We start from the raw sequence: 22,262 nt of genomic DNA on the forward strand, positions 1-22,262 counted from the left end.
TGATCACAGTTTGTTATAACATTTATTCTAATTGTTGATAGATGGCGCCATAATCGAACAAAAAATGATTTAGGAATTATATATACGACTATAATCTGTACAATTTATAAGACTATACAAATCAAAGAAAATACCATTTTATAAATGCAATAAACACAATTGATTTGTTTTTATACCAAATTGCAAATTAAAGGGTTAAACTGCAATACCCTTTTCATATTTGGCTGATTACGATTCTGACAACTGTCACAATTAACTTAAATGTCAGATTCTAATAAATGTTATAAATGTGTATTACCACGGACTTACCTTTTTTGCGGTTACTTGTGACATACTGAAAAATGCCTCTGAGAAGGACCACACTGTTCAATTTTTAGTTCATTTAAACTTTGTTCTTGTTCTAGAGCGGAAATAAATTTCTGCCGTTATTTTTCTTATATTTCCAAAGCTCAAACATATTTAAGATTTATAATAAAGATGTTTTCAGCATAAATTAATATACGATTATATACGTGGAATATCATATAATTTGTTCTATTATACTATCTTTCTTATGTCTATATTTTGTACTATTGTGAATAAATATTTTAGATATACAATTTTCTTTTTTATTCGAGCAATTGACTTTGAGTAAATGTGGTCTTTCGGCAGTTGCTTTTCTCTGTAATAATTGTATAAACTCTAAAAAACGTAGGTGTTCTACAAAATATTTTATAGAAAAATTTTTTGATTAACAATAGCCTTTGATTTTATGCTTCTGTATTTTGGTAAAATTTTAAAAGCATTAAAAGGAGTAAACTGAAGGACGGACCTTTTGAGACAGAGAGCGAAGTGTTCTTGCGCTAGTTTTTTGGGGAAAAAATTATTATTGTAGCAGAGATACACGCCTTCGCCAAAATTTTGATTGTTATACCAGAGATGCGCCTCCATCAAAAGCATCTGCCAAAATTTTGATTATTATACCAGAGACATGGTCCTTCGGCAAAATTTTGCAGGGAGTCTAACTGTCAAATTTCATAAAAATCGGTCAAGTAGTTTCGGAGGAGTATGGCAACAAATACTGAGAAAGAGAATTTTTTATATATAGATGTTAAATATTTAAATGGCTATTAAAAAATAACGGTTGAAGATAAAAAAGTGAAAATTTAGGATTGTATGTATATTTTGGTTCTACATCGTATAAAATTAAGAAAAAAAAATTTGGCCAAAAAAATTTTAAAAAATTTCGGGGGGCAAGCCCCATTTTCACTTAGGTAGACCGTATCACTTCAGAAACCATCCCAGGTTTATGCACAACAACTTTGATTAAGGTCATCATACGATCAAATGCATAGTTTGCGAGTCTATACGGAACATACATACATACAAACATTCATTTTTATTTATATAGAAGAGGTAATATTTAGATGGCTATTAAAAATTAACGGTTGGAGATAAAAAAGTGAAAATTTAGGATTATATGTATATTTTGGTTCTACATCGTATAAAATTAAGAAAAAAAAATTTGGCCAAAAAAATTTTAAAAAATTTCGGGGGGCAAGCCCCGTTTTCACTTAGGTAGACCGTACCACTTCAGAAATCATCCCGGGTTTATGCACAACAACTTTGATTAAGGTCATCATACGATCAAATGCATAGTTTGCGAGTCTATACGGAACATATACCTCGTCCAATTTACTTACCGTTGCACGTCATCCGCGCCATAGCCTGTGACACGATACCAACACGAAATATTTAGGCGGTGGGTGTGTTCTTTTTTAGAATCAAAATGATTCTAAACGGGAACACACCTACCGCCTAGATATTTCGTGTTGGTATCGTGTCACAGGCTATAGCGCGGATGACGTGCAACGGTAAGTAAATTGGACGAGGTATACATACATACAAACATTCATTTTTATTTATATAGAAGAGGTAATATTTAGATGGCTATTAAAAACTAACGGTTGGAGATAAAAAAAGTGAAAATTTAGGATTATATGTATATTTTGGTTCTACATCGTATAAAATTAAGAAAAAAAAATTTGGCAAAAAAAATTTAAAAAAATTTTGGGGGACAAGCCCCCTTTTCACTTAGGTAGACCGTACCACTTCAGAAACCATCCCGGGTTCATGCACAACAACTTTGATTAAGGTCATCATACGATCAAATGCATAGTTTGCGAGTCTATACGGAATATACATACATACATACAAACATTCATTTTTATTTATATAGATTTATGAAGTACAACGTAAACAATTAACGTAAAAAGTGAAATTATGTATAGTTCATATCATTAGCTACAATCCGTAAAAGTTTTAAGTTTCTGCATTGTAAAAAACAAGAGAATTTAAGCATTTTCCATTAAAATCGTTTATTTTTATTTAAACAATTAATAAACATAAAAAAAATAATTTTTATTGACTATTCGTGTATTGTTCCCGCGAATGCATATGTCTGCAAATTTTCATTCATTTGCATTGAAGAAAAGGCAGTCAAATTAACGTCTAAAGATTTGACACAAACTATTGAACTAAAGAAAAGCGTTTAAAAAAAAAGAAGAATGTGTGTAACTTATTAAATTTAAATTAAAATACATTTTACTGCTGTCAGAAACCAGACAAAAATGTTTGTATCACAAATAATCATTGCTTTTCGCTTAAATTGAATGTCAAAACTTCCATGACGCAGGTGGTTGGCGGAAGCTGGCTTGAATATTTAATTTAATCGAAAAGCAATGTTTATTTCTGAAATACACATTTTTTTCGGTTTACGGGCAACTGTAAAATGTATTTTGGGTTAAATAAATTACATACATTCTTCTTTTTTGTCAAATAATTTAATTAAAAAATAATTTTTGGACACCCTGTACAAATACTTATATAAATTTTTACATTACTGAATAAAGAATTGAATGACCTTTCAAATGAGCTGTCGCATGTCCCCTATTCTCATTTAAAAAATCATCCATTACGTCATCGCGCCCAGATGGATGACGTCACTAGTATGACATATATGCCAAAATATCGTAATTTAAAAATAAAAATCGACCTCTTTCGGGATTTTTCCATAAAGTCGCCTTTTTATGAAATAACGAATTTATTCCTTTCATTTGCATCGTACTGTATAAACAAATATATATTTTTTTTAACATCCAACGTTTATTGCAATCTGTCTGATCACAAACAATAAGCAATACATATATAATTATTGAAAAAAAAAAGAGTGTGTGTACTTGTGTACGCACGTAAGAAGTTATACTTCTTTGTCGTAATAAAAAACAGTTTTTTATATACCTCATACAAAATCGATAATATTTGATATAAGATGGTTATATTTTAGGTTTTAGATCATGCAGAACATTCTATAACTTTTCTTTCGTAAAATTAATAACAAAAGTTATCATAATTGAAATAACAGAAAATAATGTTGATGATATATGCCGAGAAAAATTTTTAATTTCTTTTTCAATTAGAAGGATGTAATTGCATATTAGGATATAGTTCTAATTCCAATTAACTGTTCATAATAACAATGTTCAATATTGTAAAAATAAAGCTACTTTTCTCTCGAGTGAAATTCATATTTTTTGACATACCCTGTGTAATACCCATAAAAATTTACTATCTGATGGTTGAATCAGAGATTCTAGATATTGCAGAACCTTTTATGTAGAACAACTATTTTTCGTAAAATGGAAGGTATAACTTCAATAACAGATGGAAGCCGCCCAGTGGCGAGCACCCAGTAAGACGTATAACATTATAATTTTAAAATAAGACAACAATTACTTGGAACCTAATACATAGATAAAATTTAGTATAGTGGACAGTTCAGACAATAAAAATATGATTATTAAAAGTCTAAGGAACATGAATAAAAATACGAAAGAAGTTTAAAAAAACACTAAAACTAAAACATGATTATTTCACTGCACTATGACACTGCACTCTGTTGTTGCTCTGATGTCCAGATGTACTAGAGGTCCAAAGGGTCAGGTCTTTTTAATCGTCTTTCATGAGAAATGTTGAGCAGGTCCGTGGCGAGTGGATTTGGATGGCAGGATAGTCTGGTCTTGTATCTAGAATTTACAGCAGATATTGCTTAGCTAACTGTTGGTAACTGTAGGTCGTGGTGCAATCTCTGGTTGTGCAAACAAATATATGAGTGTTCAAAATTTAAAACTTAATTGTATATTTATGACGCATAACGTAAACAATTAACGTAAAAAGTGAAATTATGTGTAGGTTATATCATTACCTACAATCCGTAAAAGTTTCAAGTTTCTACATTGTAAAAAACAAGAGAATTTAAGCCTTTTTCCATTAAAATCGTTTTTTTTATTTAAACAATTAATAAACATAAACAAACATTTTTTGTTGTCTATTCGTGTATTGTTCCCACGAATGCATATGTCTGCAAATTTTCATTCATTTGCATGGAAGAAAAGGTAGTCAAATTAACATCCAAAGATTTGACGCAATCTATTGAACTAAATAAAAGCGTTTAAAAAATATAATTTTTGAATAAAATAATTGACAAAACAAGAAGTATGTATATAATTTATTTAATTCAAAATGAATTTTATTGCTGTCAGAAAAAAAATGTTTATTTGATAAATAAACATAGCTTTGCGCTTAAATTAAATGTTCAAACTGCCATCCACCTTCGTCGTGGCACTGATTGAAACGATGACGACAATATTCTTGAATATTGTGGATGATCATTTCTAGGGTTGTATTATGAATTTCCAATCTAAATCTATTTTTTCAATCTTGTAAATTTTGTGGTCAATCGGCGATCCAGATATCATCCTCATTGATTTCTTAAAATGTATTGAAGAAAATGGGAAGTAAATTTGTCCAATTTTGTCTATTATTAAAACGGTAAATAGTAAATTAGTCTAATTTTGTCTATTATCATTAAAACACTTGAAAAAGTTTGTTAATAGATGTTTAGAAGATCAGGGCATTTAGCACAAAATAAATTGATTTTTAAATACAGTACCTAGAAACTTGCAACTTTTTGCATTATGTTCAGGATGATGTCAAGGAAAAAGTCTACTATAGAAAAAGTTGCATTTTAAAGTGAATAAAATGCATCCAAAATTGCATAAACATTTCAAAAGAGGTGTATTAAGGGCAACATTTTGTTAATCGGGGGTTTTAGGGGTTGCTGAAGACGAATACGCTATTAGGGGCCTGATTGTAATTCATTTTGATGTCACAATTTAATTTCGACTCCGCCATGACAGATGCAATTTATAGCGATTCTTATTCATTTCGATATTAGTTCCAATACTGGTTCCAATCCAACTGGGGATATTAACGTTATCATTTTGACACTGCTTAGAATTTGGGTTGGTCCTCCTGTTTATTGGATTTATTAGCTATGCAACCACCGCAACGTCTGTTGATAGTCTGGGCAAATTATCGAAAAAATGTCATTTTGGGAAAAGTTATTTACCAGCTATTTTATTGCTAAAATCGAATCTTAAGATTGCATATATAATATATATGATATATTAGTAATATGGGGTATGACAAGTCCACAGAAAGTGTGTTATTTTATTTATAAACAAATTAGCAACCCAAATCTTCTTTTTTTTTTTAATTAGTGCTCTGTAACTCCTAAGATTTTTCCTTTAAACTAAAAACATTCAAATAAAAATTCCCCGCAATTTAGTTCTGCACAAAGTTATTTTTTTTTTCCGATTTCCTTCAACAAAAATTTTACTCGGAAAATCCGAGTTTTCCAAAAAAAATCTGCAATTTTCAATTAAAATCTTAGGAAAGTAATTATTTATCAAAAATTTAATAAATTGGTGACATGAAAGATTTTTTATACCTAGTAGATTATATATCAGGACATCAGGAGGCCGGCGACAATCTAACCAATAGTTTAGCAATAATTAAAATGTTAATTAAAAAATTTCGGTCGAAATAATAACCAGAAAGATTATGATACATCAGAATAACTATAATTTTCGTATAAACAAGCTCTATACCTATTCAACGTACTTTACACAATTGAAATTGGACTATTTGAGCGGTCTCAGGAATGTTATAAAGAAACAATTTTTTGGCTTATAAACAAATAGAACCCCTCAGAAAATATCAGATTAAATTAAAATAAGTTAACGCTGTTGAAAACGGCACAGCTTCTTCTTCGAAGAAAAAAAAATCGAATTGAGTGGTTCCAGGTATAACCGGTCAAATTTGACCGGCATTTGCGACAGAGTTGTAAACAACAGGATTTCTATCTTTGAACCATTACCTTTTTATTCCGGTCCTCTTTGTACATACAAATTTTCATATCTTCAAGACACTCATAACAAAAAAGATTTATGTCACCAAGTTATTTAATTATTGATAAATAATTACTTCCTTAACATTTTAGTTGAAAATTAAAGATCTTTTTTGGAAAACCCGAAGAGTCCGAGGAAAATTTCCGCCGAAGGAAATCGAAAAAAAAAATATCTATGTGCAGAATTAAATTCAGTGAATTTTTATGTGAGTGTTTTTGGTTTAACGTTAAATCTTCTGAGTTACAGAGCAACAATTGAAACAAAGATTTCGGAGCGCTAATTTGTTTATACACCAAATAGCACACTTTCTGCGGACTTTGCATAGCTATATTACTAATATATGAAATGTTAAGATTTGATTCCAGCATGTCCAGCAATAAAATAGCTGGTACATAATTTTCCTTGTTTTATACCAATTTTCCCAGATTATTACCTTACATCTTTCATTGAATTAATAATTCACGTTGTGAACATTCTCAATTATTATATTTCTAATTTAATAATATTCTATCTAATTCCTCCAAAACCAGCAAATTTCCATAAAGCCCAGCCATATTAATACCTTTTGCTTTAGTTTTCCTTCCAAGAAACAAACAAAACACATCTCTTAAACTAAACCTAACCTCGCTTTCGGCCATTGCCCCAAGTCGATTGCGACTTGTTTTGAGTCGAAATTTGAATTAGAATCAGGGGCCAGAACTGATCACCGGAGCACCTGGTTTCAATATTAGGTTGAATATTAAGTCACGTCATCTGGAGTTTCTAGCGTTTTTGGCACTAAATTAATGCAAACAGATAACTCGGGGTATTTTTGGGGTTGCTAAAAAAGAATACGCCATCACCAGAGGCGTAACAGAGGCCCCCGCAGCATGAAGCTTGCGGGGGGCCCCATCTTGTCTGTCTATCTGATATGTAAAAATATCATCATTCTCTTTGCCTTATCCCTATGCGGGGTCGGCCTCCCTAATTGCATTTTTTCACAATTTTATCTTGGGTCATATCAATGTCAATCCCCTTTACCAACATGTCCTGCCTTATCGTCTCCCCCCAGCTCTTTTTTGGTCTTCCTCTCCTACTCCTTCCAGGAATCTGCACTTCAGCTATTCTTCGTATTGGGTGATTAACGTCTCGACGTTGAACATGACCAAACCATCTTAACCTATGCTATCTCATTTTGGCATCAATTGGTGCCACACCTAGACCTCCCCTAATATACTCATTTCTAATTTTATCCTTCTTTGTCACGCCACTCATTCATCTAAGCATTCTCATTTCCGTCACATGCATTCGTTGTTCCTCTTTCTTCTTCACTGCCCAACATTCAGTTCCGTACATCATAGCCGGTCTTATGGCTGTTTTATTGAATTTTCCCTTCAGCTTCATTGGAATTTTCTGTCACACAACACACCACTCGCTTCTTTCCACTTCATCCATCCAGCCCTAATTCTACTGCATGCATCTCCATCTATTTCTCCATTACTCTGTAATACCGATCCAAGGTACTTAAAACTATTGCTTTTTACAATCAGTTCACCATCCAAAGTTACTATTTTATTGGTAGTAACTCCATCTTTAAATGAACATTCCAAATACTCTGTTTTTGTCCTACTAAGTTTTAAACCTTTTTCCTCCAGAGCTTGCCTCCACTGTTCCAGTTTTTGTTCTAAGTCTCTTTCACTATTTCCTACTAACACGACATCATCAGCATACATTAAGCACCATGGATTGTTACCCTGTCGTTTCGCTGTTATCTGGTCCAAAACTAATGAGAATAAATACGGACTAAGCACAGAGCCTTGGTGCAATCCTACTTTCACATGAAATTGATCAGTATCTCCCACACCTGTCCTAACACTAGTCGTTACTCCCTCATACATATCCCTCACAATCTTTACTCTATCATATGCTTTCTCAAGATCAATGAATACCATATGAGCGTTTGTTTCTTTACTCCTGTATTTTTCCATCAACTGCCTTATAATGAAAATTGCACATGTTGTTGATCTGCCCTGCATAAAGCCAAATTGATTCTCGGATATTTCGGTCTCTTCAAGTATCCGTCTATCAATTACTCTTTCCCATATTTTCATTGTGTGGCTAAGCAGTTTTATAGCCCTGTAGTTTGTACATTGTTGTATATCTCCCTTGTTTTTGTAAACAGGTACCAGTATACTGCTTCTCCATTCGTCTGGCATTTGTCTAACTTCCAAAATTCTATTAAATAGACCTGCTATCCACCTTGTTCCTGTCTCTCCCAATGCTCTCCATACTTCCCCAGGAATATCATCTGGTCCTACCGCTTTTCCTTTCTTTATTTTTTGAAGCGCTTGAGCCACTTCCTCGTTTGTTATTTTGGTGACCATTGCTGCTAGTGTCTCCGTTGACTCTACAGGTTATCTGTCAAATTCTTTATTTAATAGGCTGTCAAAGTACTTTCTCCATCTCTTTTTGACATCCCTTTCGTGAACTAGTATTTTATTATTTTTATCTCGGATACATCTAATCTGATTAAAATCTTTTGCTTTCTTTGCTCTCTGTTTGGCTATTTTATATATCTTCGTTTCGCCTTCCCTGCTATCAAGTTGATCGTATAGGTTTGATAAGCTTCTGCTTTAGCTTTTGCTACTGCTACTTTCGCTTCCTTTTTCGCGACCATATATGTAGTTTTGAAGATCTGTGTTGGATCTGGTTTCTTGCCACTTTTTATATAATTTTCCCTTCTCTTTTATTTTTCCTTGAACTTCGTTTGACCACCACCAAGTCTCTTTATCCTCAAACTTTTTTTCTGGCGTTTTCCCCAGTATTTCAATAGCAGTTTCTCTAATACTACTGGTCATTTTTGTCCAAATTGTAGTAGGGCTTCCTTTCATGTTCCAACATATTTTCTCTACTATTCTTTCCCTGAATAGACCTTCTTTCTCATCTTTTAGCATCCACCACTTGATTTTTTATGGTCCCCTCCGATATTTTGGTTTAGTTTCACTTTTTACTTCGATGTCCAGAACATTCCTTATCATGAAGTAGTCTATTTGGGATTGATTTTGTCCAGTTTTGTAGGTAATAAGTTGAGTTTCTCTCTTTTTAAAGAATGTGTTAACAATCGCCATATCCAATGCTGTTGCTAATTCAAGCATGTCATCTCCAGCTTCATTTCTAGTTCCAAAGCCTAATCCCCCATGTATTGCTTCGTATCCTGCCTTGGCTTGGCCCACATGTGCATTGAAATCACCTCCTATTATAACTTTCTCGTCTGACGGAATATCACTCAGGACGTCTCCTAATTGGTCATAGAAAGCTCTTCTTTCATTCTCACCCAGACCTGTTTGAGGAGCATACACACACAACATTCAATACCTCTTTATCAATTACAAATTTCACTGACATCATTCTATCACTCGTTCTTACAACTTCCACTACGTTATCTTTCATTTACTTCGCCCTTTGGGCTTTCCACCTAGTTTCTTGAATGCAAGCAATTTGAACTCTCCTTCGTTTGAGCGCATCCACTAACTCCAGACTCTTACCTGTAAGACTACCAAGATTCCACGACCCTATCCTATATGTAAATATTTTAATATTCCACGACCCTATCCTATATGTAAAAATATGTTATTGTTATATATTATTCTACCATACATACGCAACGTTTTTTAAGCAGTGTAGTATTGAAAATAAAGTTACTATGTAATAATGTAATAATTTATTAATTTTTGTTCTAATTTGTTCTATACCAATAAAGATGAAAATGGTAAGTTGTCATAAACAGTGCATGAATACACTAATAGCCCAGTAAATGACGGTTTTGGAGTGTACTTATCAGCGTCGCGACGGATTTGCCTGATAATTTGGATTTAGGTTCTACTAACCCTCCACTTAAAGTTGGACTTGTGCCGTTGTTTCTTTTACATCGGGAGTGAAAGTCATCCCTTCTCGGGTATGAAAAACATACGTTTTAATAAGTCCGGAAATTTAATTAAATATAGTATGGTTCAAGAAACTTAGAAAAACTATATATATAAAACAAAATATGCACAAGATGGAATGCAACCATAGACACGTGTTTCTGACTTATTAGTCGTCATCAGTATGATATAGCATGTAACATATATATATATATATATATATATATATATATATATATATATAATGATGTTGGATAATCGAGTACAAATATAAAAATAAATAAGCAAAATCATTGGCTAATACTCGTAAAGTGAATGTGAATTTAGTTGGAAATAAAATGATGAAGGGTTATCATTCCATACATTTCTGTGCAACTATATACACCGGTGTTTCGGCCTATTTGGGCCTCGTCAGTATAGTGTAGAAAGTTAAAAAAGTATTTTGTTAACTTGTAAAAGGATTACTACAGGAGCAAGGTTACCATTTTTGGTCAGATTGTTAGAAGACCCGCAGTCGCAAGGCTACATTATTTTATTATTATCTACGATTACCCAACATCTATTTATTTAATAATGTTATGGCTTTTCATTTCCTCAGGTAGCCTTACCTCCTTGGCAATGTTAGTTGTAGCCTTGCGACTGCGGGTCTTCTAACAATCTGACCAAAAATGGTAACCTTGCTCCTGTAGTAATCCTTTTACAAGTTAACAAAATACTTTTTTAACTTTCTACACTATACTGACGAGGCCCAAATAGGCCGAAACACCGGTGTATATAGTTGCACAGAAATGTATGGAATGATGACCCTTCATCATTTTATATATTTCCAACTAAATTCACATTCACTTTACGAGTATTAGCCAATGATTTTGCTTATTTATTTATATATATACAGGGTGTCCCGAAAAGATTGGTCATAAATTGCACCACACATTCTGCGGTCCAAAATAGTTCGATTGAACCTAACTTACCTTAGTACAAATGTGCTCATAAAAAAAGTTACAGCCCTTTGAAGTTACAAAATGAAAATCGATTTTTTTCAATATATCGAAAACTATTAGAGATTTTTTATTGAAAATTGACATGTATCATTTTTATGGCAGTAACATCTTAAAATAAAATTATAGTGAAGTTTGTCCACCCCATAAAAATTTTATGGGGGTTTTGTTCCCTTAAACCCCCCCATACTTTTTTATACGTTCCAATTAACTCATTATTGTGGTATCATTAGTTAAACACAACGTTTTTAAAACTTTTTTGACTCTTATTATTTTTTGAATAAGCCAGTTTTTATCGAGATACGATTTCTTTTTTAATATATTTACATAAAAATTTTATGGGGGTTTTGTTCCTTTAAATCCCCCAAATGTTTGTGTACGTTCCAATTACACTATTATTGTGGTACCATTAGGTAAACACAGTGTTTTTGAAACTTTTTTGCCTCTTAATCTTTTTTTGACAAATCACCTTTTATCGAGATATGGCTTCTTGTTCAAAATATACCTAAAAATGTAAATTATAAATACATTTTCAGATTATTAACAGGTCTCTATAATCGTACTTAACCATACACAAATATGTGGTGGATTCGACAAATATTCAAAATAGGTCTATAAACACTGGCTTATCAAAAAATTACTAAGTGGCAAAAAAGTTTTAAAAACATTTTGTTTAACTAATGTTGTCACAATATTAATTTAATTGGAACGTACACAAAAGTTTGGGGGGGTTTAAAGGAACAAAATCCCCTTAAAATTTTTATGGGGTGCACAAATTTCACTTTAATTTTTTTTGAAGATGTTGCTGCCATAAGAATGCCACATGTCCATTTTCAATGAAAAATCTCGAAGGGTTTTCGATATATGAAAAAAAATCGATTTTCATTTTGTAACTTCAAAGGGTTGTAACTTTTTTTGTGTGCACTATTGTATATAGGTAAGTGAGGTTTAATCAACATATTTTGGACCCCAGAATCTGTGGTATAATTTATGACCATTCTTTTCGGGACACCCTGTATATATATATATATATATATATATATATATATATATATATATATATATATATATTTCCTACAGATTTATATATATATATATATATATATATATATATATAAAATATAGGTACATAGATAATTTTGTAATTGTGTAAAAATATTGTTGTAATCATTGCTTTAAATTATATTTTTTATTTTAGGTGGGGGTCGTATAACAAATGTGATTCTCCGAAAATATTAATAGCACATATGCTCAATCATATAGCCTTAGAACATCCGGTAAGTTGCTTAAAAATTTCATATAAGGAATAACCTTTTATTCCGACAATGCATCTACAGTTTACCCCTGAAAGCACTATCTTTAGCACTCTTTGCGTAGATAAAAGACATTAAAATCAAATATACTGAAAATGCATATGAAAATATAAGGCGAAGTAGATGATAATTAGGTCCCCTAATTATATGGCCCAAGTATTTTGTTTTTCTCCTCTTTGTGATGTTTATGAGCAGACATTCTGAAATCTTCATTTTAAGAATAGCTTTATTGGAAATGAGCGAAACCCACGATATTTGTAGGAGTTGTCGACAGCACCACAATTCGGATGCTTCTAATTTGTTAAGCATTGTGTTTTTAATGTGCATGTCTCACAACGTCACAACTAAATAATCTTGATATTTATTGCATTTTTCCGTGGATTCGTTATGTAGCAAATAATAATTTCTTCCTGTTTAAAATAGTTACTTATTTAATAAAACTTTTACATTAAAAATACATTCATCTTTCATCTTTTTAATACAAAATCTGACATTGACCTTTTTGTAACCAAGAATGGAACTAATTAGGTGGTTTTTAGCTATTCATGCAACACCCTCCGCCGCTAAAAATCTCTAAGACCTAAATTCAACTTAAAATTTGAGAATGAGGTATATAATAAGCCCTTAGTTAGAATATCGGCTTCCTGATATTTTGTATAAACATATTTTAAGTCTATCTCATTTTTCTTGAACTGTTCACTTACAACACGATACTTTAAATCGATGTGCCTACAAACCCTACGATTGTTCTCTGGATTTTTAATCAGAGCAATGCATCCCTGATTATCTTCTAAGTAAGTTATCTTGTCAAAATGAATTACAAAATCCATCATCATTTTCTTTAACCAAATGCCCTGTCACAGCACTACAACTTAGGTTCCGTCGGGTTCCGAGGCTTAATATCGTTTATTTGAGCCCTTGTTTTCTTTTACAATGAGTAGGACCTAACCTAGATGGAGGGTAGATGGGGCTAACCTGCCCCATCAACCCTCCTCTTTTATCCGGGCTTGGGACTGGCTGTGAGCGTGAACGCGGCTTCTGAGCTACTTAATCCACCCAGTCTTCGCTCTCATAACTCCCAGGCAGAGTATCCAGAGATTAACGCACATTTTCAATACAACATACATATTTTCCAAATTGATGGGAAAATAATAAAGTAGGAAGCAAGGTTTAGATATCTGGGAATAGATATAACTAGTTACGGAGATGTTGAAGAAGAAGTACGACAACAAAGCTTAAAAGCAAGTAAAGCGGCGGGTTCTCTTAATGATACAATCTGGAAGAACAGACACCTAAGACAAAACACAAAAGCAAGAATCTATAAAGCAGCAATTATATTGGCATATGTACACGGGGGAGACAAGACCTGATACGTCTAAAACGAGACGACTACTAGAAACAACAGATGAAAATACTTCGACGAATATCAGGGAAAAGTCTGTTGGATAGGGAGAGAAGCAAAAGATTAAGATACCTTAACATAGCCAAGCTTAACAGAGTGTTTGGTGATGCCAACTCCTCGGTTCACCACGTATACGGCCACGTCAGATCTCCTATCTTTAATGATTCCCTGTCGAGAAACCAACTTTACATTGGGCTCCTGAAAGTGAATCATGTCATAACCTTACCTTCGTGCGACTTCTTCTGCAACGTCGGGAGTACCATTAGTAGATTACATAGGTATTAAGTCTTTTTCTTCAATCTTCACTCCGGATGATTTCAGCTGTCTTAAAATATCTTCAAATTGGGTAAAAAACAGTTGCAGAGATTCGCCTTATTTTAATTTCATGGTACGTAATTTCCTTTTTAGATATAATTGCCAATGCAGCCCATTCTTTTCAAACTTACGTTTTAAAACATTCCACATATCATATGTCATCTTCTGTTCTCGCAATACTTCTAAATGTACATCAGGAACACACTGAACTATTATAGACTTTGCTTTGTTATCATGGCTTTGTATGCTCTCTTCTGAGGTTCTGTCAGGATTGCTATATCTTCTGCATCTAAACATTTTTCAATACAATCAGTCACTCCAGCTTCTGCTAATATCATCTCCATTCGGAACTTCCAATTGAGATAATTATCATCGTTTGATAATATTTTAATATTATATGATTGACTGTTTATTGCCATGTTTCTGGAGGATGGAGAACCTCAAAATTTGTAACCTTTCTTTTATTTTTGTCATTAACGTTCTGAGCGCATAACCTTTTGATATTTATTGTATTTTTCCGTGGATGCGTTTTGTAGAAAATAATATTTTTTCCTGTTTAAAATAGTTATTTATTTAATAAAACTTTTACATTAAAAATACATTCATCTTTCATCTTTTTTAATATAATCTAACATTGACCTTTTTGTAACCAACAATTAAATGTATGGCACAAATGGAACTACTATAAATAGGTGGTTTTTAGCGATTCACTCAACAAATAATAGTATAGACCACACATTATTTCAGAACTTTCTTGCGAATATGCATTAACAGGTTCCTGTTACATTAAACTGGTTTCCAGGTCATAAAAGCCTTAGGCTTTAAGCCTACGTGATATTTCGTTTATGGTTACTATCTCTAACTTACTACTATTAGTAGTAATATGTAGTTACTACTATTTTTAAGTACGATCAGACGACCATCATCGTATTGTGTAAGTGTTGTATTCGGTCGAATGCCTCCACGAAGTCGATGAAACAAATATAAACGTTCTTTCGGAACATACAAGGTTTATTCGTGAGAACACGCATACAAAATAGTGGCTCTCTACTCTAGGCTCTAGCTGTTAGACCATTTCTAAATGTAAATTGCTTATTATCTATTATAATTTCACATAGAAGGAATACTCGGTTTTGTATAATTTGTAATAGTGTCTTTCTTAAGTGTGTGGGTTATCAAACTGATTAGTCTAAACTAAAGTCACTGCATGTGGTGGGCCTGCCTTTCTTTGGTAATGTTATAAACAATGACTCCAACCAATCATCTGGTATTTTTCCTTCATTGTCAATTTTGTTAAAGAAAGTGGTTAAGTAGATAATGTTTTCTCGTTTAACAATTTAAGTAGCTCAGCAGGGATTTAATCTGGTCCAGGTGCTTTATTATTTTTGGCTTGCTGTATTGCTTTTTTGACTTATGATTTCAGTACGCTGGGACCTCTATCTAACTGGTTGTCACAGGTAGTATGTGTATGTGTAGCGTTGTCTCGAGATGCATCGTCAAAAAGGTCACTAATGCGTGTTTTTGAGAGTCTTCTATTTCTTTACATGAGTTCTCGAGCCAGGATTATTTGGCTTTCTTAATTTTTCTTTTTGCGAGTTTGTTGATTTCACGGTATTTGTTAAATATGTATTTCTATTTTTATGTCTCCGCCTAACTTCCATCAGGTCTAGGAGTTCCTGTGTCATCCACTCATTTTATGCGAATATTGTAGTTGTTTTCAAAGACTCTCTTACTTTCGTACCAACATTCGTTGATGGTTCTGTTTATCATGTATTGTATATCGTGTATTGTATCGTGTATCGTTATATCATGTATTGTATATTTTTCTATTTGTCTGCTGTGATATGTGTTTACGTGTTTGCGGTTTTCTAAGTGGGTCAAGATATACATACTTATCTTATTAGGCTTAGTTGGCTTTGTTAATTTCTTTATTTTCATTTGTATTTTGGAGCAGAGTAAATTATGATTCGAGTTTATATCAGTGTCGAGGGAAATGTTTACATCTTTAATATTGTGTCAAAATGGGTAATTTATTAAGATGTAATCTATTTAATTCCGTACTATCCTACTTTGTTGTCCATCTTGAGGGAATTGCCACGTGTACAGACGCCTTTCTGGAAGTTGAAACCAGGTACAGTAGAATCCGCTTATTAGAATCCCTGTTATAGGAATATCCCGGTTTAAGGACTAGAAATTTGAGGTCCCTAAATGTTTCCATTTACTCCTTACTAAATGTAACCGCTTATAGGAATACGTTTTAGTAAAACAATACCGCTTAATAGAATATTTTTCAGATAAACTAAAAACTTTTTATGTACAAATTCCTACAAATTTAAATGGTGTCTGGTTTATAGAATCTGTCAGGTAATACTTTATTACTTCGTTATTGGCACCAATAATTCTACCATCTGACAAAAATATTCACAGATCATAAAGTAGGTACTTTTTCATTTTTGTAAAAATTTTTATTGCTAACCCATTGTGTTGCCAGTTAATAGATTTTAAGAAACAGTTTTTGGAAGTCATAATCGCTTGTAATATAAGACGTTTTCTTTAAGGCCAATCCAATGTCAATTTTTTAATCATTATAATTTAGAGCAAAAAGTGAATAATCTTTTATGTAAAACAAATTCGTCTAAGATTACTGATTATCTTTCCAGAAAAAATAAGTAATTCTGTTGTATGTATTTAAATAAGAAAATATGTATATTTATTATCTACATATTGCATACATTTATATTACTTATTTATTGCAAAATAACACCACTCTATTATTAACACAAAAAGAAATAAAACCATAATATACGTATGTATGTACATACATAGTATGTACAAAGTACATTATGTACTATTATTAAATACGTATATTTGGTACAGTTATTTCTAGTATTAGTCACCAGTGATCGGTTATTAGAATATCCCGGTTATAGGAATATTTTGCTTGACACGAAAACTATTCCAAGAAGCGGGTTCAACTGCATTTGTAATGACTAAGTCACCAATCGGTAGAAGAAGTATCGGTCGGCCACGCAAAAGATGGAGTGACAATTTTCCATAGAGGTATCTATCGGCCAATTAAGAAGCAGAATTGCTTATAACGAGGAAGAAGAATAAGTCATTTTTCTTGGAAAAATTAGAGGCTCACCTCTTTGATTGCTCTCTCCCAAGCCAAAGTTTCCGGTGATATTTTGCGTAATCTTCTGTCCAACTTTAGCGTTAAAGTCTACCATATCTATTATTGTTTCGAGTTTCTTTATTATTTTTAGCACTTCTTTTATTTGATGGTAGAGTTCTTCAATTTTATGCTCATCTGCGGCAGCAGTGGAAGCATAAAGTTGGATTCTATTTATATTTACAGCTTTGGCATTCATCTATATTAAAATTATTACTCTGTCTGACATTGGGACAAAGTTAGTGACATACTTACTAATATGCTGTTTCATGATTGTTGATTGATACTCTGTTTCGATGTATATGGTATGGTCTTGGTTTCCAGAGAAATAATCCGTTTGTTATAAAATTCTCTATATTTGTCCATCCTGTTTCCCTTACCCCCATGCTAGTAATATTTAGTTTTGTCCATTTCAGAGAGTAACTTACCGACTTGTTACATCCACGTAGCTATTCTATACAGGTTCTTCATTTTCATCTCATGTCTGGCGCCTGATTCTAATTCATTTCGACGTCGCAATTTAATTTCGAGTCCGCCATGATGGTCGCAATTTATAGCGATTCTTATTTATTTCGATATTAGTTACAACTGGGGATATTAAAGTTATCATGTTGACACTGCTCAGAATTTGTTGATAGTCTGAAAAAATTATCAAAAAAATGCCATTTTTGGGAAAAGTTATTTAGCAGCTATTTTATTGCTAAAGTCGAATCTTAAGATTCCATATATTAGTAATATGGGGTATGACAAGTTCGCAGAAAGTGTGTTATTTTATTTATAAATAAATTAGCACTCATAAATCTTCTTTTTTTTTTCAATTGGTGCTCTGTAACTCCTAAGATTTTTTCTTTAAACCAAAAACACTAAAATAAAAATTCACCGTAATTTAGTTCTGCACAAAGTTAAACCAATAATTAAATAAATCGATGACCTAAAGATTTTTTATAGTAGATTATACAGTGCGGTGGAATAAGTGTAACCAACCCTGTTAACTTGTTTATTTTAAGAATATAAGCAAAACGCTCAGATAAGTCGATTTTTAAACTAACCATAGTATATTATAGCATCAACGTTTCGAACTTTAGGCGATCCCTCTTCAGATGACAGCCATAACTTTGATTTTTTTAAATGGGAAAGTACTTCATGTGGCACCTCATTTAAAAGCTCTCAAAATACTGATTTCAAAAATGTATAATACTTTACTCCTATTTGAGAGAGTAGGCGCAAAATTTTGGTCGAAATATTTTTAAATACTTAAGTATTTTCTATGGGAAATAAGCCACAATTTTATTAAAAATGAATTTATTAACGTTTCGAAGCCCAAATCGGGTTTCGTTGTCAAAATACAAAATACTATTAAAATAAACAAAAATGTTGTTGCTAAGTAAAAAAATTCTTCTAATAATTTATTTAATCTGACTCATTTATATTGGCAATTCAGACGTATATTATACATTTTAAAGTAGAAGACTTTCAAATGATATCGCCAATATTTATGAGTTGCGTTCCTGGGACGACTTTACTAAAAGATAGGTCATTCGATTACATGAAATCAATCCCAACTCAAGAATATCCGTCGCAAAAAAATCATAGCATGTGATCTGTCTTTAAAAAGACAACCAAATGCAACGATGACAGTAAAATTCTCGCGTTAGAGATTCCATAGTAAATCACGAGGGAAAACCAGGAAAAAACCTCGTGATACTATCGCGACATCGTAAGTATTTGGTCTTACATTTAATTTACCTTCAAAAAATAATACCAAATTCTGACTTTAATATGTTTACATTATAAATAATATTAATAATACATAGATATACAATAATTAATACTAAAATATAAAATTTGTACTAACTCGATATGTTATTGACTTACTAATCGTGGTATTTTCTTTCTATTGACTTCCTCTTTCAGTATGGGTAACCACATCCTACTGCATTCTACCGAGGAATTTGCGACACAATTGGTTTCATTTAGCATAATTAGAGCAAATTAACGAAGGATCCAACGAAGACACTGGAAAACAAAATCTATAGAACTTTATTCAAATTTAAAAATGATCTAACGTACTATCAAAGAAAATTAATAACACCTCATTACAGTAAGACACCACATTTTTATGGAGTACCGAAAATTCATAAAGCGAATATTCCACTTAGACCCATTTGTAGTACCATCAATTCTCCTTGTAGTGAGCTATCAAAATTTTTATTAAATATTATAAAACCATTTGCAAATAATAATGACACATTTATAAAAAATACACAACATTTTTTAAACAAATTAACAAATATTGAATTTAATCCAAATAATATTTTAGTAAGTTTTGACATAAACAGTTTATTTACAAATGTGCCATTAGATAAAACTTTAAACATAATTAAAACGAAGTTAGAAAATGATAATACATTGACAACTAGGACAAAACTAAATGTATCAGCTATAATGGAGTTATTGACATTATGTACTAATAATACCTATTTTCAACCAAATAATGAATTCTATAAACAAAATTTTGGTCTAGCAATGGGCTCTCCTTTATCTCCATTATTGACTAATATATTTATGGAGAATTTCGAAACTAATATCATTTCTAAACAAAATTTAAAACCCACAGTATGGTGGAGATATGTAGATGATGTGTTTTCAATATGGCCTCATAGATCAGAATTGTTGGATACATTCCTGAATATTATAAACGATCAAGAAGAGACAATAAAATTTACAATGGAAAAGGAATACAATAACACTTTGCCTTCAGTATCGTGATAGACTTGCTAGGTATTAGACATATTTCTATCAACAAAACCAGTGATAATTACCGGTATCGGTTATTAATTATTTAATTTTTACTTTGTAAACTAGTTTAAATTCTTTTTGTGATATAGTGTACGGAGTGTAAATAGCTCCCCCTAAATGGGGGAAGCTGTAAAAATAAAGACGCCGTTAGGTGTAACGATTAACCAGACAGTGAATGTAAATAACTCTAAAAGTGATGGGAAATCAGAAAATTATTTATCGGTCCCCGTACAAGATATGGACACCACTTCTAGTTCTGAAGCAACAGCTGGAACCAATCGTCAGCTCATTAGTGATAATGAAAAGGATATTTATAAACAAAACACCTAAACTTTTTAACCTAAGGAATGGAGATAAGTATAATTTGAATAATATTTGTGTTTATATCGAACGAAAAAATATTCAAAATGCAGGTTGTTTACATCCTTTATTTGTGGGAGATCTCTTACATAAGAAATTGACCGTTAAGAATATTATTCAAATTCGAAACGTTGGCAAAAATAGAATAAAAGTTTGTCTAAAAACATTTTCTGATGCCAATGCTTTAGTAAACAATCCTCTTTTATCAGAAAATGATCTTGTAGCGTTTTTTTGGATAACATAACATCTCCCTCAACAGTAGTTGATGTTAAACGTACACATCGTAGAATTGAAAAGAATGGTGATATACTGTATGTCCCCAAAAAAAACCATTATTGTAACCTTTGAAGGGAATACTTTACCTAATTATATTTCAATAAATAGTCTTTATTTTTCGGTAGAGCGGTTTTTCAGCAGAATTACGCAATGTTACCGGTGCCTGCGCTTTGGACACGTTTCTGGGAACTGTAAAAATGTTGAGGAATTGTGCATTAAATGTAGTAACGTAAAAGGTGAAAATCACGTTTGTAACGATTCAGAAATTCACTGTATATATTGCAAAACTAATGACCATGTTTCCATTTCAAGAAAATGTCCACATTATGAGAAACAACGTAAAATTAAGAATATTATGGTTGAGGAGAATATTTCCTTTATTGAAGCAAGAGAAAAATATGAAATGTCTTATTCGGGAATATCTGTTAACAATGGTTTTTCTATTTTGTCCAACGAAAATTTTCCGCCTTTACCAGCAGTTGAATCCAAGTCTGGAAATTCTAACTCCTTTTTACACTCAAATTTTAAGAAAAATGGCAATTACGTTTTGCCCACACATCCTACACGTAGTCCTACCGGTAATAGCAATAAAAAACGTCAAACTTCTAATGACACTCCTCCTCCATAACCGATGTTCCCTTTTCAGTTTGGCCCTAATCAACCACTGCCTCGAAATAATAATGCACCAACTTATCAAAATTTAAATAATAAAAACATTGTAAAGTCAATTGCAGATTTTATAGTTGAGTTTTTAAAAAGTATTCATACTATTGAAGATATAAAAAATTTAAATAATGATTTAATTCAAACAGGAATAAATAAAGTGTTGGAGGACACATGTAAAAAGTAACCTTCACTCCATTACTAAAGACATTAAATATTTATCAGTGGAACGCACGTTATGCTGTTTCCAATAAAAATAGTTTAAAGCATTATCTTGTAAATAATAATATTGATGTGGCAATAATAAGTGAAACATGGTTTAAACCCAACAAAGTATATAGTTTTGTGAGTTATAATGTAATTCGTAAAGATAGACAAGATGGTTTTTCTGGAGTTTGCATTTTGGTCAAAAAATCGATTTCACACCTAGAATTAAGCATAGTTTCCAATTTTAATGTCGACCTTCTTGTTTGTGGTATTAATATTAAATTCAACAATAAAACTTTAAGTATAATTTCCGTTTATAGGGCACCGGACATTAAAACCAACACGACTGATTGGGTAAATATTTTTTTGCAGTTTTCAACTCCATGTATTATTGGTGGGGATTTTAACGCACATCATGCCACCTGGGGATCTCATAAAAACGATTCTATTGGTAAACAACTCATTGAAGCAAGCAATAATTGTGATTTTGTAGGTATGAATACGGGCGAACCTACGTGTATTACCCGGCCAGGTTGCAATGATTCTATGATAGATGTTACCTTTT

The 22,262-nt window shown here is 32.1% G+C and overlaps 1 protein-coding gene across 1 annotated transcript in view; it reads left to right on the forward strand.

Moving 5' to 3' along the window:
* LOC114343276 (sphingomyelin phosphodiesterase-like) overlaps nt 1-22,262 on the forward strand; it is a 239,938-nt gene that overhangs the window by 104,530 nt on the left and 113,146 nt on the right. The window contains exon 7 of the mRNA XM_050641444.1: nt 12,389-12,467. Coding sequence (XP_050497401.1) covers nt 12,389-12,467 — 79 coding nt within the window. The remainder of the gene's footprint in view (nt 1-12,388; nt 12,468-22,262) is intronic.

Source organism: Diabrotica virgifera, chromosome 10, assembly GCF_917563875.1.
Source record: "Diabrotica virgifera virgifera chromosome 10, PGI_DIABVI_V3a".
Classification (NCBI taxonomy): Eukaryota; Metazoa; Arthropoda; class Insecta; order Coleoptera; family Chrysomelidae; genus Diabrotica; species Diabrotica virgifera.